General features: G+C 45.4%; 1 protein-coding gene and 1 pseudogene across 5 annotated transcripts in view; one reads left to right on the forward strand and one right to left on the reverse strand.

Annotated features, from left to right (window-relative positions):
* The window catches only part of LOC106585523 (sodium bicarbonate cotransporter 3), an 86975-nt gene that overhangs the window by 49804 nt on the left and 18809 nt on the right, over nt 1-18362 (forward strand). For all 5 annotated transcript variants that reach the window (XR_006764404.1, XM_045712858.1, XM_045712859.1 and 2 more), the window contains exons 7-13: nt 1396-1505; nt 5738-5895; nt 8973-9060; nt 9192-9338; nt 9511-9611; nt 11808-11982; nt 12106-12239. Coding sequence is in view for 4 of the 5 variants with exons in the window: in XM_045712858.1 (XP_045568814.1) it covers nt 1396-1505; nt 5738-5895; nt 8973-9060; nt 9192-9338; nt 9511-9611; nt 11808-11982; nt 12106-12239 (913 nt within the window). In the remaining variant the exon portion in view is untranslated. The remainder of the gene's footprint in view (nt 1-1395; nt 1506-5737; nt 5896-8972; nt 9061-9191; nt 9339-9510; nt 9612-11807; nt 11983-12105; nt 12240-18362) is intronic.
* Nucleotides 16851-18311, reverse strand: LOC106585596 (complement C1q-like protein 4; annotated as a pseudogene).

Genomic DNA, 18362 nt, shown 5'->3' on the forward strand with positions numbered 1-18362 from the left:
CATAAACGTTGACAAAATATATAACAATTAATTAAAGAAGTATAGCTGAACTATTCCTTTATGCAACCGCTTTGTCAGATTTCAAAATAACTTTACGGAGAAAAGCACATTGTTCAATATTCTGAGTACTGAGCCCCAAGCTATTCAGTTAGCCGTCCAGCCACGGCATCCACAAAACGCTGAAATATGTTACAAATATTATCTTACCTTTGCTGATCTTCGGCTGAATGCACTCGGAAGGTGTCCCACTTCCACAAGAAATGTTCGATAAAGTCCATAATTTATGTCGAAATAAATCCGTTTTGATGGCGCGTCCAGATCACCATTCCAAAATGCATCTATCCACCGTCGACGAAAAGTTATAAAGTTCCCTCAGCGTTTGTAGAAACATGTCAAACCATGGTTCACAATCAATCTTTTAGGGTGTTTTTAACGTAGAATTTCGATAATATTCCAACCGGACAATAGCAGATTAATTACAGAATAAAAATGGCTAGCCCTGCAAGAGCGCGCACGAGGTAAGTCAATGACCCCAGCCCGACCACTTACTGTTCCGGGTATTATTCAATCAAATTGCATTGTAGAAGCCTCAAACAAGGTTCTAATGACTGTTGACATCTAGTGGAAGCCTTAGGAAGTGCAATATGACATCACAGACACTGTAGTTTAGATAGAACATCATTTGAAATGACTACAACAATGTGAGGTCAAACTTCCTGGTTGGATTTCTCAGGTTTTTGACTGCCATATGAGTTCTGTTATACTCACAGACATCATTCAAACAGTTTTAGAAACTTCAGAGTGTTTTCTATCCAAATCTACTAATAATATGCATATCCTACCTTCTGAGTCGGAGGCAGTTTAATTTGGGTACGTTTTTCATCCGGCCGTGAAAATACTGCCCCCTATAGTGAGGAGGTTAAATGTGCTGTCTAACTGGACCATGTGGTGTATCTTGGCTGACTGATTCAGTAAGAAGCAGGGGATTGATGCAGACAGGCAGGGCCCCATTGGAGCACATTCCACCACTAATCTCCCTCTGAAACCTTTCTGTCCAACTCCAGCCTCCGTAGGGTTGTTCCTGTAAACACAGAGGATGTCTATGGGTGTCTACCTAATTGACCCCCCCACTGTTTAGTTATTTCTACCATCTCTAATGACTTTGTTGTGATACGTGGAGTTTCTCACCCAGCATGTACAGAGCAGCTGCATGTCTGAACAAACTCTCAAACTCAGAGTCACACATACATAGCCCCCCCGCTCTCCTTCTCAGACACATAATTGTGTATGTCTACAAATTGTACCAATTCCCCATTCATAACGGCCATACACACAGTTCATTTTTACTGTTCAATTGACCACTGGTTTCTTCTACCCCTTCCTCCCCTTGGGCAGGCCTCCTGGCGTCCCCCCAATCAGCTCCTGGGAACCTGGAGAACAGTAAACCGAGTGAGAGCCGCATCAGTGGAGGAAGCAGAGAGAACAGCACTGTGGACTTCAGCAAGGTAACGTCTCTCCTCCCACTGCTGAGCAGTGTGTAGACCCACGGTCACGAGGACAGACAAGTAGAGCTCAGCTACCCGACATTATACATTGGGTTAGGGCCTTTTTTTATCATTAACTATGGTACAGTCAGGGCTCGTGTATCACTAAATTGATCACAAACATTTTGAAGCTGCCATTTGCTCATGCTCTGCTGTGCAATAGTCATATCTGACAACGATCATAACATGGTGTCAGAAGTGCTTCAACCTCATCAAATATAAGACAGGAGAGATTATTTCACAGAAAATAATGTTCCTTGAGTTTTGTTAGTGACAAAGTAGCTAACTGCTCTGTCATGTCTCGTCATTGAGCAGCCCTAGCAGAGCCGTTGCTATGGATACTCCCTCAGAGCCGCCATGAGCAGAGTGCATGCAGAGCGAGCTGCGCGCAGGGTGAGAGTGACAGAGCAGCTAATGGATTTACTAATGGAGGAAGTTATTTTTGGTTTCGGTCAGGGACGGGGCTTTAATTTGGTTGAAGCAATCGGGCCTGGGTAGGACCTGAACGTCACAGCATAGGTAGGGCTCGGGCTTAAAATTCATGCCTATGCAGGGCTCTACAGAGAAGTCAATATGGCAGCCGCTGGCTTCAAAGCCTCTGATTGGCCAATTCATAGCATCAGAAATCCAGGGTTTATACAGTGCATTCAATAAGATTTCAGATCCCTTGACTTTTTCCACATTTTGTTACGTTACAACCTTATTCTACAGTGAAATTATTTATTTTTTTAAATCCCTCAATCTACACACAGTACCCCATAATGACAAAGCAAAAACAGGTTTTTAGAAATAAAATAATAACTGAAATCACATTTTACATAAGTATTCAGACCCTTTACTCGGTACTTTGTTGAAGCACTTTTGGCATTGATTACAGCCTCAAGTCTTCTTGGGTATGACACTGCAGATCCTCTCAAGCTCTATTTTCAGAGATGTTCGATCGGGTTCAAATCGGGGCTCTGGGTGGGCCACTCAAGGACATTCAGAGACTTGTCCCGAAGCCACTCCTACATTGTCTTGGCTGTGTGCTTAGGGTCGTTGTCCTCTTGGAAGGTGAACCGTCACCCCAGTTCGAGGTCCCGAGCGCTTTTCGAGCAGGTTTTCATCAAAGATTTATTTCCTTTGATCCCAACTAGTCTCCCAGTCCCTGCCTCTGAAAAACATCCCCACAGCATGATGCTGCCACCACCATGCTTCACCGTAGGGGATGGTTCCAGGTTTCTTCCAGACGTGACACTTGGCATTCAGGCTAAAGAGTTCAATCTTGGTTTCATCAGACCAGAGAATCTTGTTTCTCTTTGTTTGAGAGTCATTTAGTTGTCTTTTGGCAAACTCCAAGTGGACTGTCATGCCTTTTACTGAGGAGTGGCTTCTGTCTGGCCACTCTACGATAAAGGCCTGATTTGGTGGAGTGCTGCAGACATGGGAGAACCTTCCAGAAGGACAACCATCTCCACAGAGGAACTCTGGAGCTCTGTCAGAGTGACCATCGGGTTCTTGGACCAAGGCGATTGCTCAGTTTTGGCCGGGCGGCCAGCTCTAGGAAGAGTCTTGGTTCCAAACTCCTTCCATTTAAGAATGATGGAGGCCACTGTGTTCTTGTGGACCTTCAATGCTGCAGAAATATTTTGGTACCCTTCCCCAGATCTGTGTCTCAACACAATCCTGTCTCGGAGCTCTACAGACAATTCCTTCGACCTCATTGCTTGGTTTTTGCTCTGACCTGCACTGCCAACTGTGGGACCTTATATAGACAGGTGTGTGCCTTTCCAAATCATGTCCAATCAATTGAATTTACCACAGGTGGACTCCAATCAAGTTGTAGAAACATTTCAAAGATGAATTTCTAAAAACCTGTTTTCGCGTGGTCATTTTGGGGTATTGTGTGTAGATTGAGGTAAATAATGAATTAAACGTGACAAGTGGAAAAAGTCAAGGGGTCAGATATACAATGCATTCGGAAAGTATTCAATCTCATTTGAAATAACACATGGTGGTCCTGGATACTGAACAAAGGGACTGGTTTCTGCTCCTTGGGGGACTGATGGGTATGAGAACAGTGTATTATGAGGATGATGTTATAAAAAGACATCATGGATCCAGATTGGACCCTAGCTGAGTGAGCTGAGCTTGTGGTGTGATCTGAATGAAGTTGTGCCCCTGTTTGTCCCGCCCTCAGCAGACTTGCCACTGTAGTTGTGGTTCCCGGGGCGGGGGTGCCAGGAGGCCTGCAGTAAGTCCTCTCTCCTGTCAATCACTGGCCCTGGCCAATCAGTGCTGTTGTGTTGTCCCTGGCTGATCCATGAGACTGCGTTGTACCGTGACGTGACTGTACGTGGCATGTTACCTGCCAGTGCCGTGTGTGTGTGTGACTGCAGTGTTGTGACTTTTGATCTGTCTGTAGTGGTCTGACCGTGGTTCAGAGAATCTGATGTTTTCATTATCTTTTTTTTGTGCAGCAGTACGGCTGTCAGCAGCACAGATATAGTTCCAGCAGCAACCACACATATTCTATGTGATTTATTATTTATTAGGTGTCCTGTTTGATGTCATCGCTTCTGAAGGAAGCATCCATAGTATAGTGTAAGTGGGTAGGGTCCATGGTGTAGGGGTAGTGGGTAGGGTCCATGGTGTAGGGGTAGTGGGTAGGGTCCACGGTGTAGGGGTAGTGGGTAGGGTCCACGGGGTAGTGGGTAGTGGGTAGGGTCCACGGGGTAGTGGGTAGGGTCCACGGTGTAGGGGTAGTGGGTAGGGTCCACGGGGTAGTGGGTAGGGTCCACGGGGTAGTGGGTAGGGTCCACGGGGTAGTGGGTAGGGTCCACGGGGTAGTGGGTAGGGTCCACGGGGTAGTGGGTAGGGTCCACGGGGTAGTGGGTAGTGGGGTAGCGTCCACGGGGTAGGGGGAGTGGGTAGCGTCCACTGGGTAGTGGGTAGGGCCCCCAGGGTAGGGTCCACTGGGTAGTGGGTAGGGTCAACGGGGTAGGGAGTAGTGGGTAGGGTCCACGGGTAGGGGGTAGTGGGTAGGGTCCACGGGGTAGTGGGTAGGGTGCACGGGGTAGGGTGCACGGGGTAGGGTTCACGGGGTAGGGTCCACGGGGTAGGGTCCACGGGGTAGTGGGTGGGTCCACGGGGTAGTCGCTAGCGTCCACGGTGCGGGGGTAGTTTGTGGGTAGCGTCCACGGTGTAGGGGATCAGGTACCCCGTCTCCTTAACTCCTGATCTATACACACATCCTCAGTAACTGACCATGTTACCAAAACACACGTCTTATATTTTTCCACAGTTTATAACTGTTGAGAATTTTGTAGAAATTTGGCAAACACATAATGTAGGGTTGGTACGGCCTGAAATCTTGGAAATGTCCTGGAATTTGACAATGTTTTAGAAAATGATCAAATCTGAAAAGAATAATTTTTTTTGTATTTTATTTGGGCACATATATTTTTTATCAATCACATAAAAATCAGCCAGGATCGGAACATGACACTTCAGTGCATCTGTGTGTCATCACCTGCATGTGTACCAGTGGGCCATTGCTCAAGGCCTATAAAATATGATAGAAAACAGTAGGTAGCCAATTCAAATCCTGTAGCCTGGCTAGTTCTCTCTCTCTCTCTCTCCTCTCTCTCTCCTCGCTCTCGCTCTCGCTCTCTCTCGTTTCCTCTATATGATCTTTGATATATTGAATGAGCTAATTATTGGATAAAACCTTAGCAACATTTCCACCAAATATGTTTTACATCAAGGGAGGTCAACCATCCTCCAGGAGAGCTAATGAGTGAAGGCTTTTATTCCATGTATTATTTTAGTCCTCTAGCAAAACATATATTTTAGAAATGAGCTGCTCGACCGGACCTTGATAAACTCACTGCAACGTGTTCAAACAGGGCTGTATCAAAAGCCTGCACACCCATCAGCTCTCCAGACTGAGGGTTGACCACATGTGTTTATACAGTTGCCTAACAGGGATTCTACTTTGTGGGGGGTTAAGTGCCTTGCACAACGACAGGAGATGGTAGACTACATGGGATCAGAGGGCAGCCTCCAAGTGTTGATACCACATTTCTGGTTTAAAGTCCTGAAATTCAATCTGTCTAAATGTGTATGAACCCTGCATGGCCAATACAATTCAACTTCAGGAACAGCCAAGCAGGTATTCTTCCTGTTTAACCCTGTGACCTTCAACCTCCCAGGTGGACATGAACTTCATGAAGAAGATCCCTCCGGGCGCGGAGGCTTCCAACGTGCTGGTGGGAGAGGTGGAATTCCTGGAGCGACCAATCATAGCCTTCATCAGGCTGTCCCCCGCCGTGCTGCTCACTGGTCTCACTGAGGTGCCCGTACCCACCAGGTAACAGTGTGTACATGCACTTATCTGAATCGTATGACAGGCATTTAGTTATTTTGACTGTGAAGGAGTTATGGCAATAGACGACAATTTTGGAAAAATATATTGTGTGTTGAGGGGGGTGTGTGGTGGTGTGTGCTTTGTCGTGTCTTTGGGGTACCATTAAACTGAAGACATGTTTATCAATTAACTCCCTGTAATTATTATCATGCGATCAAACTGATTCATCGTTTAATTGTATGTAATTAAACTAGGAGATCGGGGCACCAAGGAAAATATTCAGATTACAAAGTTATAATTTTCCTAATATAATTTTCCTATATTATAACATTATATATTCTATTCTATTATCCTGTTAGGGCTAGGGGGCAGTATTTGCACGGCTGGATAAAAAAAATGTACCCGATTTAAATCTGGTTACTAATCCTACCCAGTAACTAGAATATGCATATACTTATTATATATGTATAGAAAACACTCTAAAGTTTCTAAAACTATTTGAATGGTGTCTGTGAGTATAACAGAACTCATTTGGCAGGCAAAACCCTGAGACATTTTCTGACAGGAAGTGGATACCTGATGTGTTGTATTACCTTTAAACCTATCCCATTGAAAAACACAGGGGCTGAGGAATATTTTGGCACTTCCTATTGCTTCCACTAGATGTCACCAGCCTTTACAAAGTGTTTTGAGTCTTCTGAAGGGAGATCTGACCGAACAAGAGCCATGGAACGATGATGGCCCATTAGACACCTGGCGCGCGAGTTCATGTTGGGTACCCTCGTTCCAATACGTTATAAAAGAGTATGCATTCGTCCACCTTGAATATTATTCATGTTCTGGTTAAAAAGGCCCTAATGATTTATGCTATACAACGTTTGACATGTTTGAACGAACGTAAATATATTTTTTCCCCTCGTTCATGACGAGAAGTCCGGCTGGCTTAGATCATGTGCTAACAAGACGGAGATTTTTGGACATAAATGATGAGCTTTTTTGAACAAAACTACATTCGTTATGGACCTGTGATACCTGGAAGTGACATCTGATGAAGAGAATCAAAGGTAATGGATTATTTACATAGTATTTTCGATCTCCCCAACATGACGTCTAGTCTGTATCGCAACGCGTATTTTTCTGGGCGCAGTGCTCAGATTATTGCAAAGTGTGATTTCCCAGTAAGGTTATTTTTAAATCTGGCAAGTTGATTGCGTTCAAGAGATGTAAATCTATAATTCTTTAAATGACAATATAATATTTTACCAATGTTTTCTAATTTTAATTATTTAATTTGTGGTGTTGACTTGACTGCCGGTTATTGGAGGGAAACGATTTCCTCAACATCAATGCCATAGTAAAACGCTGTTTTTGGATATAAATATGAACTTGATAGAACTAAAAATGCATGCATTGTCTAACATAATGTCCTAGGAGTGTCATCTGATGGAGATTGTAAAAGGTTAGTGCATCATTTTAGCTGGTTTTATGGTTTTGGTGACCCTGTCTTTGAATTGACAAAACATTACACACAACTCTTGTAAATGTACTGTCCTAACATACTCTAAATTTATGCTTTCGCCGTAAAACCTTTTTGAAATCGTAAAACGTGGTTAGATTAAGGAGATGTTTATCTTTCAAAGGGTGTAAAATAGTTGTATGTTTGAAAAATTTGAATTTTGACATTTATTTGGATTCAAATTTGCCGCTCTTGAAATGCACCTGCTGTTGATGGAGTGCACCACGGGGGGTACGCTAGCGTCCCACCTAGCCCATAGAGGTTATAGTATAGGCCGATTATCTTCTGGTTTAAATTGTGTATTTTACCTTGCGTCCAGTCTCATTCCAAACGTCGTAAATTGTTGTATCTGCATGAACCCAGTCTTTACTAAGAGTCATCCATACATCAATTGTCTTAAAATCATTTATTTACTAAACTAAGTAATTCACATAAAGTATACAAACAGTAATTATCATCACAAAGAATTGGTAGAGTAATGTGCCCTAGTGGTCTAAAACAGGCATGGCTGGTGTCTTGTAGAACAATGGGTCATAAAATGTTCAGCTGAGGAGGTACACAGAGTTCATTAATATTAACAATTGACAATTGAACGCTCACTCATTCGGGAACAATTGCAATCAATATATATTTACGCTCAGTGTGTCGTCGGGATCCTTGTTGAAGCGTCGTTCGTTCGGTTGGAGAGTTCTCTCTCTCTCTCTCTCTCTCTCTCTCTTTCGGTTAGAATGGATCTTTCAAAGCGACATTCATTAATGTTGTCATAGAATGGATGTTTCGTTGGTATTCGCGTTCAATGATATAATTTACTTAGCTGCAGACTAATAATTAATATCAAAGACTTGTTCTTATTCTGTCGGTATCAATAGTCTAAAAGTTAACCACGTGGTATAGTTCACTTTCAGTAGAGTACTTGGATGGTCAAACCTATTGGCCAACTCGCAATGGAGTGGAGGCCGGGTCTGTTAGACTAGTAAGTCAGGTTTTTTTTTATAGTGAACATAGAACAGGCTTGTCAAATGACGCCTAGTCCTGTCTGTGTCCCTGGGGGCGTGCCGATGACTGAGTTAGACTTGGTACAGAAATAAATTCTATCACATTAACATCAGTACATAGCAGCTCAATGTATTACAAAAGCTTTATCCTTATTAATACATTCTATACAACCATGTGGATGCAAGTCTCATCGCTGAGGCTATTATATAAACAGTTTTTTTAATATGGCTATATTGTCTCTTCTGAGTATCACAAAATTGTACCAAGCGGACCAGTTCGTAGCTGGATTCTTCACCAGTCTTCCATACCTTCTCCAGAACACAAATGTCGCTTGGCTCCCCAATTCTGTGAGTTGGAAGAATTTCCTGTGTCTCTCTATGGGCCATGTGGCAAGAGATTCTCCTCTTAGAGTTTTTACAACCCTTTCACACAGGGCCTGGGTGGGGGAAGGTAGGTTGGGGGATGGTGCAGGGGGGGAGGGGGTCAACTGTCCTCCCTGTACTCAAAGAGGCCAACGTCATGACAGATTGGATGGACTCTGATTCCATCCTGCTTTCCTCTTGCTCAGGTTCCTGTTCCTGCTGCTGGGTCCGTTTGGGAAGGGTCCTCAGTACCACGAGATCGGCCGCTCCATCGCCACGCTGATGACAGACGAGGTGAGGAGCACTACAACACAGCTCTGGATTGGTCTAATTTCAACCTTGGCCAATCATCGATTGGTCCCATGCTGTGGCGTCAGAAGCAGTGACATGTCGTTTGAGAGACTGCTGTTGTCGTCCTGTGCCAGGTCTTCCATGATGTAGCGTACAAGGCCAAAGACCGGAACGATCTGCTGTCGGGGATAGATGAGTTTCTGGACCAGGTGACCGTCCTACCCCCAGGAGAGTGGGACCCTACGATACGAATCGAGCCCCCCAAGAGTGTCCCGTCTCAGGTGAGGGATCTGGACGAAGATGTTGGTTGGCTGCTATTGAACGTGTGAGACATGCTGATGGGTAATATTGTAAGAGAACCGCTGTGGACACGGTGTGTGTCCAGTACGGATGGTTAGAATGTTGAGGGCTGTGCAGTAACCTGGCCTGTGGGGGGCTTTTCTCTCTACACAGGACAAGAGGAAGATGCCCTCATTGCCCAACGGCTCTGCCCATAATGAGTCCTTCAAGGAAGACCAGCACCAAGCAGGACCAGAGCTACAGAGGACAGGGAGGTGGGTCTCTCTCTCACACACAAACACACACAATGGGTTTTCTTTAATCCCTTTTGATGAAAAGGAGCTGCCAGACTGAGTGGTCACCTTGGCAGCTCATTATAAAAGCATTATAAACATGAAGAGAGCTGTTCACTAGAGGTCTGGAAAGTCTTTCATGTGTCTGATGTAGAAGCTGAAGAGGTCTAATGCAGCCTTTCATCTAGCAGCACTTCACCAGTACTCCACCACCCCACACACACCGTCTACACACCAGTACTCCACCACCACACACACACCGTCTACACACCAGTACTCCACCTCCCCACACACACCGTCTACACACCAGTACTCCTCCACCACGCCACACACACCGTCTACACACCAGTACTCCACCACCACACACACACCGTCTACACACCAGTACTCCACCACTCCACACACACCGTCTACACACCAGTACTCCACCACCCCACACACACCGTCTACACACCAGTACTCCACCACCCCACACACACACCGTCTACACACCAGTACTCCACCACCACACACACACACCGTCTACACACCAGTACTCCACCACCCCACACACACCGTCTACACACCAGTACTCCACCACTCCACACACACACCGTCTACACACCAGTACTCCACCACTCCACACACACACCGTCTACACACCAGTACTCCACCACTCCACACACACACCGTCTACACACCAGTACTCCACCACTCCACACACACACCGTCTACACACCAGTACTCCACCACCACACACACACACCGTCTACACACCAGTACTCCACCACCACACACACACACCGTCTACACACCAGTACTCCACCACCACACACACACCGTCTACACACCAGTACTCCACCACCACACACACACCGTCTACACACCAGTACTCCACCACCACACACACACCGTCTACACACCAGTACTCCACCACCACACACACACCGTCTACACACCAGTACTCCACCACCACACACACACCGTCTACACACCAGTACTCCACCACCCCGCACACACACTGTCTACACACCAGTGCTCCACCACCCCGCACACACACACTGTCTACACACCAGTGCTCCACCACCCCGCACACACACACTGTCTACACACCAGTGCTCCACCACCCCGCACACACACACTGTCTACACACCAGTACTCCACCACCCCGCACACACACACTGTCTACACACCAGTACTCCACCACCCCGCACACACACACTGTCTACACACCAGTACTCCACCACCCCACACACACACCGTCTACACACCAGTACTCCACCACCCCACACACACACCGTCTACACACCAGTACTCCACCACTCCACACACACACCGTCTACACACCAGTACTCCACCACCCCACACACACACCGTCTACACACCAGTACTCCACCACCCCGCGCGCACACACCGTCTACACACCAGTACTCCACCACCCCGCGCACACACACCGTCTACACACCAGTACTCCACCACCCCGCGCGCACACACCGTCTACACACCAGTACTCCACCACCCCGCACGCACACACCGTCTACACACCAGTACTCCACCACCCCGCGCGCACACACCGTCTACACATCAAGCCAGAGCTAGCCATGAAACAGGGTTAAACAGTCAGACTGTTCACTCTCCAATAATACTGAGACCACACCATAGTGTATGTCTAGTTCATGAAAAAGACCAGAAATATACTAGATTTCTTTCTGAATCCTTACTTTTACTAACTGGTCTTCAATTGTGCTTGTTTCATGAGAACTACTAAGTAGACGTATATATTATTGCGCAGCAGTTACTGTGTAATGTTGAGTAATGACATTCTGCTCAGTGAAGAAGTTAGATAGTTGATAACTATGGCATTAAGGGTGACATCACTTTAAAGAGTCTATGTAGGCTTTGGACATGCTGTTCTTGACCCCTCTCTGAAACATGACCTGAAGAGGCCTGTACAGGAGCCGTGTCTGTGTGACAATTATTTATGTCCCCTCAGCTGGCACGGTTTCCATTGCTGGCTATATTCCAACTGCCTACTACACTTAGTCTGTCCAGTTTTGAGTTGTCCCCAATACTAAAGGTGCAGAGATGATATCACATCTCTCTAGCAATTAAACTATTATTAAAACTCCCTCACTGGCTTCCCTGCTCTCTGATGTCTTCCCTCTCTCTCTCCCTCCCTCCCTCTCTCTCCTCTGTCAGGATCTTTGGGGGTCTGGTGATGGATGTAAGGAGGAAAGCTCCGTTCCTGTGGAGCGATATTAGGGATGCTCTGAGCCTGCAGTGCCTGGCCTCTGTACTGTTCCTCTACTGCGCCTGCATGTCCCCTGTCATCACTTTCGGAGGCCTGCTGGGTGAGGCCACCAAGGGAAACATCGTGAGTGATGTCACCAGAAACTAATGGGAAATATCTGTATTTGTCTACAGTTATTGATGACTTTGCAATAGAAATGTGTAATTGCTCACCGTCTTTGCCTAATCTCCCATCACTCTCACCCAGAGTGCGATCGAGTCGTTGTTCGGGGCGTCTCTGACGGGCGTGGCCTTCTCCATGTTTGCGGGCCAGCCACTCACCATCCTGGGCAGCACCGGACCAGTCCTGGTCTTTGAGAAGATCCTCTTCAAATTCTGCAGGTGAGTGTGCAGGCTACTGCTGGAGCCGTGTCCCAACTGTCTCAAACACCTCCTCAGGGTTCATATGGTCATGAAAATCCAAGAATTTGATTTAACTAGGCAAGTAAGTTAAGAACAAATTCTTATTTACAATGATGGCCTACCCCGGCCAAACCCTAACCGGGACCACGCTGGGCCAATTGTGCGCCGGCCCGTGGGACTCCCAATCACGGCTGGTTGTGATACAGCATGGAATCGAACCAGGGTCTGTAGTGACACCTCTTGCACTGAGATGCTGTGCCTTTGAGCGCGGCGCCACTCGGGAGCCTAGGCCTGGAAAAGTTTTGGAAAATGATAAAATCCCAAAACGCTTTCTGTTAATGTAATTTTTTTATGCACCGTTTTGACATATTTTATCAATCAATTAAAAATCAACATATCAGCCAGGATCAGAATGACACTAGCATGTTGGTGTTTGCGAGCATCATCTGCATAGTGCTAGACTAGTGGGCCGTTGCTGAAGAAGAGCGAGACAGTCGGACATTACAGCAGCAGGTAGGCCTAGCCAATAAAATATGATAGAACAAATTAACTAGGGAGCCAATTCAAAACATGTCTTCTATCCTCTGGTTAACTGTTTAGCTATTATTAGCATGTATGAATGTTTTCGTTATCTCCCCAAAAACTTTCCACCGATTCTCGCGAATAAGGCCATACAAAGTTAATTAACTTTTTTGAACAATTCATGATTCATTTAAATGATTCCAGTTTGGCTAAATAAATAATTCACTTTGCTATTGTATTAGTTGGGATTCGGTTCAAACGTGGTGAATTGGATCATGTGAATCAAAGTAATTATTTGTGAATAGTGAATATTCATTTTAGGAAAAAATATTCTATATAGCCTTTTTTTTTTGATTATGTGGCTGCAATACTTCCTGTTGATTTGGGCATCCAATGTATGGAACATTACAACTCAATAGATGCTAGTCAGCCTGCAAAGTAAACACTTCTAAGATAAATATGACTAAACAGCTGAATAAAATATTTGTAGCCTACCATTGCCATTTGATCTTTTGATATATTGAATTAACAAAAGGCATAACATTTATTTGGTTGTAATGTTGCAATGTTTTAAATTAAGGGAGGTCAACCATCCTCCAGGATAGCTAATGAGAGTGCAGGCTTTTATTCCAGTCCCCCTCTAACAAACCATTAGAAATAAAATGCTCCATTGGACCTTGATAAACTGGTTCTGACGTGTTTGAGCAGGGCTTGATCAAAAGCCTGCACTACCAGTGGCTCTCCTGTCCTAAGGGTTGACCACATGTTTTATACAGTTTCCTAATGGGTATTCTAAACTCAGCAAAGAAAGAAATGTCTTCTCACTGTCAACTGTGTTTATTTTCAGCAAACTTAACATATGTAAATATTTGTATGAACATAACAAGATTCAACAACTGAGACATAAACTGAACAAGTTCCACAGACATGTGACTAACAGAAATTGAATAATGTGTCCATGAACAAAGGGGGGGGTCAAAATCAAAAGTAACAGTCAGTATCTGGTGTGGCCACCAGCTGCATTAAGTACTGCAGTGCATCTCCTCCTCATGGGCTGCACCAGATTTGCCAGTTCTTGCTGTGAGATGTTACCCCATTCTTCCACCAAGGCACCTGCAAGTTCCCGGACATTTCTGGGGGGAATGGCCATAGCCCTCACCCTCCGATCCAACAGGTCCCAGACGTGCTCAATGGGATTGAGATCCGGGCTTTTCGCTGGCCATGGCAGAACACTGAACATTCCTGTCTTGCAGGAAATCACGCACAGAACGAGCAGTATGGCTAGTGGCATTGTCATGTCAGGATGAGCCTGCAGGAAGGGTACCACATGCGGGAGGAGGATGTCTTCCCTGTAACGCACAGTGTTGAAATTGCCTGCAATGACAACAAGCTCAGTCCGATGATGCTGTGACACACCGCCCCAGACCATGACGGACCCTCCACCTCCAAATCGATCCCGCTCCAGAGTACAGGCCTCGGTGTAACGCTCATTCCTTCGACGATAAACGCGAACCCGACCATCACCCCTGGTGAGACAAAACCGCGACTCGTCATGTGAAGAGCACTTTTTGCCAGTCCTTTCTGGTCCAGCGACGGTGGGTTTGTGCCCATAGGCGACATTGTTGCCGGTGATGTCTGGTGAGGACCTGCCTTACAACAGGCCTACAAGCTCTCAGTCCAGCCTCTCTCAGCCTATTGCGGACAGTCTGAGCACTGATGGAGGGATTGTGCGTTCCTGGTGTAACTCGGGCAGTTGTTGCCATCCTGTACCTGTCCCGCAGGTGTGATGTTCGGAAATACCGATCCTGTGCAGGTGTTGTTACACGTGGTCTGCCACTGCGAGGACGATCAGCTATCTGTCTTGTCTCCCTCTAGCACTGTCTTAGGCGTCTCACAGTACGGACATTGCAATTTATTGCCCTGGCCACATCTGCAGTCATCATGCCTCCTTGCAGCATGCCTAAGGCACGTTCATGCTGATGAGCAGGGACCCTGGGCATCTTTCTTTTGGTGTTTTTCAGAGCCTGTAGAAAGGCCTCTTTAGTTTCCTAAGTTTTCATAACTGTGACCTTAATTGCCTACCATCTGTAAGCTGTTATTGTCTTAACGACCGTTCCACAGGCGCATGTTCATTAATTGTTTATGGTTCATTGAACAAGCATGGGAAACAGTGTTTAAACCCTTAACAATGAAGATCTGTAAAGTTATTTGGATTTTTACGAATTGTCTTTGAAAGACAGGGTCCTGAAAAAGGAAGTTTCTTTTTTTGTTGAGTTTACTTTGTTGGGGGGGGTTAAGTGCCTTGCTTAAAACTTCTTAGGGCTAGGGGGCAGTATTAGGAAGTTTGGATGACTGAGGTGCCCAAAGTAAACTGCCTGTTACTCAGGCCTAGAAGCTAGGATATGCATGGTAGTATTTGATTGAAAACACTCTCTAAAGTTTCTAAAACTGTTAGAATAATGTCTGTGAGTATAACAGAACTGATTTGATTTTCCAATGCATTTCTATGGGAAGCCTAATTATTAGGACCCAGATTGCAGTTCCTATGGCTTCCACTAGATGTCAACAGTCTTTAGAAATTGTTCAATGTTTATTTTTTTTTTATAAAAAATGTTTTTAAATGAAGAAGTATTCTTTCTAAGTGTCACTCAGGTGGACTCTAGTGTTTTTGTGCGTGTAAATGAGAGTGCGCTCCTCATTGTTTTTCTCCGGTATTGAAAACGGGTTATTCCGTTTTTAAATTTTATCGATTATTTGCATATTAGGGTACCTGAGGTTGGATTAGAAACGTTGTTTGAAATGTTTGGACCAAGTTTACAGGTAACTTATTAGATCCTTTGTAGGCATGTTGGGCGAGTTGGAACAGGTGTATTTGTGAATCAAATGCGCCAAATAAACAAACATTTTTGGGATATAAAGGACTTTATCGAACAAAACGACCATTCGTTGTGTAACTGAGACCTTTGGGATTGCAAAAGATGATCTTCAAAGGTAAGCAATTTATTTTATCGCAATTTCTGACTTTCGTGATGCATCTGCTTTTGAATGCGGGGGCGCTGTCCTCAGATAATCGCATGGTATGCTTTCGCCGTAAAGCCTTTTTGAAATCTGACAAAGAGGCTGGGTTAACAAGAAGTTAAGCTTTTAAATGATGTAAGACACTTGTATCTTCATGAATGTTTAATATTACGAATTTAGTATTTTTGAATTTCGCGCTCTGCAATTTACCGGATGTTGTCAAATCGATCCCGGTAATGGGATTCTAGCCGTAAGGGATCCCTAAGAGGTTTTAACGACAGGTGATGGTACATGGGATCAGAGAGCAGCCTCCCAGTGTTACCCCATTACACTGACGACAGGAGATAGTCTCTGATCCCATATACAGTCTTTTTTTATACATACATTGCGACGCCACCAATTGTTGGTTGATGGAAATGTTAAAAGTCATGGAAAAGTCATGAAATTCCATGTGTCAGAATATGAACCCTGCCTCTTTCTCGTCTCCTTTCCTTCCTCAAACACCTCCTTCTCTTGTCACCTTTCCTTTTCTTGTCTCCTTTCCCTCCTAAGAACACCTTCTTGTCTCCTTTCCTTCCTTCATCTGACAGGATTTGATGAGCGATACGATGGGAACCTATACAGCCCAGCACGAACATCAGATTTAAAGGTGGTTTACAACTTGAAAGCCTGTTCACATTGTAAAGGTACAGGGCTGGTGGCCAGACTACTGTAAACCAGATCTGGAAATGGTGTTACTATAGCGCCATCTGCTGGTAATGAGATGACTGACACCTACACTCAACTGAAACAGAAGAGGACCATTGTCTGTAATCAAGTTGTGGTGTATTATGGTATTAGCCCCAAGTACTAAAGGACAAAAGATCATGTCAAGGGTTAAGATAAATGATCTTTAATCTACTGGACAATAACTGATGTTCCCACTGGAGGTAAGAGGTATAAGCTAAACGCCCAGTCTAATATACAGAATATTTTATTTAACCTTTATTTAACTAGGCAAGTCAGTTAATTAAGAACAAATTCTTATTTATAATGATGCAATAAGCAGACTTTCACCTCAATGTTATTTTTAATTCAGTCAATGATTTAACAACTGTTGAAAACAATGCTACTGTGTATGTACACTTCTGTCTCTGGGGAAGAGGAGGGATGTAGGTCTGTCTCTGGTTGCTGTGTCATGGGGAAGAGGAGGGATGTAGGTCTGTCTCTGGTTGCTGTGTCATGGGGAAGAGGAGGGATGTAGGTCTGTCTCTGGTTGCTGTGTCATGGGGAAGAGGAGGGATGTAGGTCTGTCTCTGGTTGCTGTGTCATGGGGAAGAGGAGGGATGTCGGTCTGTCTCTGGTTGCTGTGTCATGGGGAAGAGGAGGGATGTAGACCTATTGCTTCAGCTGCTGTGGCATGGGGAAGAGGAGGAAGCCGCTGAAGGTGCTGTGGTGGTTGGCGTTGTCCCAGACCTGGGTGTTGGCCCACAGCATCATTTGCAGACTGTCTCCCTCCTCCAGCAGCAGAGTGGCTCCGTTAGACGCCGTGTCGCTGCCCTCGCCGGACGGACTCTCGTGAGCGGCCAGAATGACTTTGCCACCGTTCTTATACAGCATGGAGCTCAAGGTGACGTCTGTAGGAGCGTTGGCCGTGAACCGGATGTAGTAGACTCCACGAACCGGAGCCGTGAATTCACCTGAGAGGACAGGGTTGTTTTTAACAGGGGAAGAATGAGGAGAGGGTTAAAGTGTGTGTGTGTTACCTGTCTCTACGTTGTATGCACCACCAACATTTGTCAAGACCTCTCTGTAGACCAGCTTTTTGTTAAAGTCTCCTGCCTTTTGGAGTCCATTGCCTCCCAGTGATGCTGCGAACGCCACCTTAGGAATGTCTGTGGAATGCACATTTCATTCATTTATCAACACACATCAATATTACAGATCACACACCAGTGGTTGCCATGTAATTGTCTGCGTGTGTGCAGCCTCACCACATTCTTATCAGTTACCACACTCCACACAACAGATGATGCATCTTTCTCACCTTTCAGTGCCTGCAGCTCTTTCTCCATGGATTCCATTCTCTCTCTCATAGCTAGAAACAAGGAGAATACACTTTCACTGTAGTAACATCTATCTTTATACGCACACCCACTCTCTTCCACTGCACATGCACAGTGGCAATTCAGGCTTACACACAACCTAAATTGTCACAGCATATTATTTCCCAGGTCCATCTTACCGAACACGCTGGCTGTTAGGTCAGACTTGGCCTTCAGCTCTGCCAGTGTCCATGATCTGTCTGAACGTGGAGGGGTTGTCCTGGTCCCCCCAGGTGGGCTGAGCTGTGACCCACAGAGACAGGCAGGCCAGGGCCAGCAGTGGAAGGCTGCAGGGTGCCATTATCGCTCGCCTCTGTGTGTGATCAACAGGGTCGCAGAGAGAAGAGGAAGAATGTAACATGGCCCACACTCTCCTGAGCTCTTATAGAGACAAACACCCACTCTCTGTCATACACACACAGAGATGTTGCAAGCAAACAGGAATTCCCTGAGTGATTGCTTTTTCTAAAAGGTAAAT

The sequence above is a fragment of the Salmo salar genome, chromosome ssa02, assembly GCF_905237065.1.
Source record: "Salmo salar chromosome ssa02, Ssal_v3.1, whole genome shotgun sequence".
Taxonomy (NCBI): Eukaryota; Metazoa; Chordata; class Actinopteri; order Salmoniformes; family Salmonidae; genus Salmo; species Salmo salar.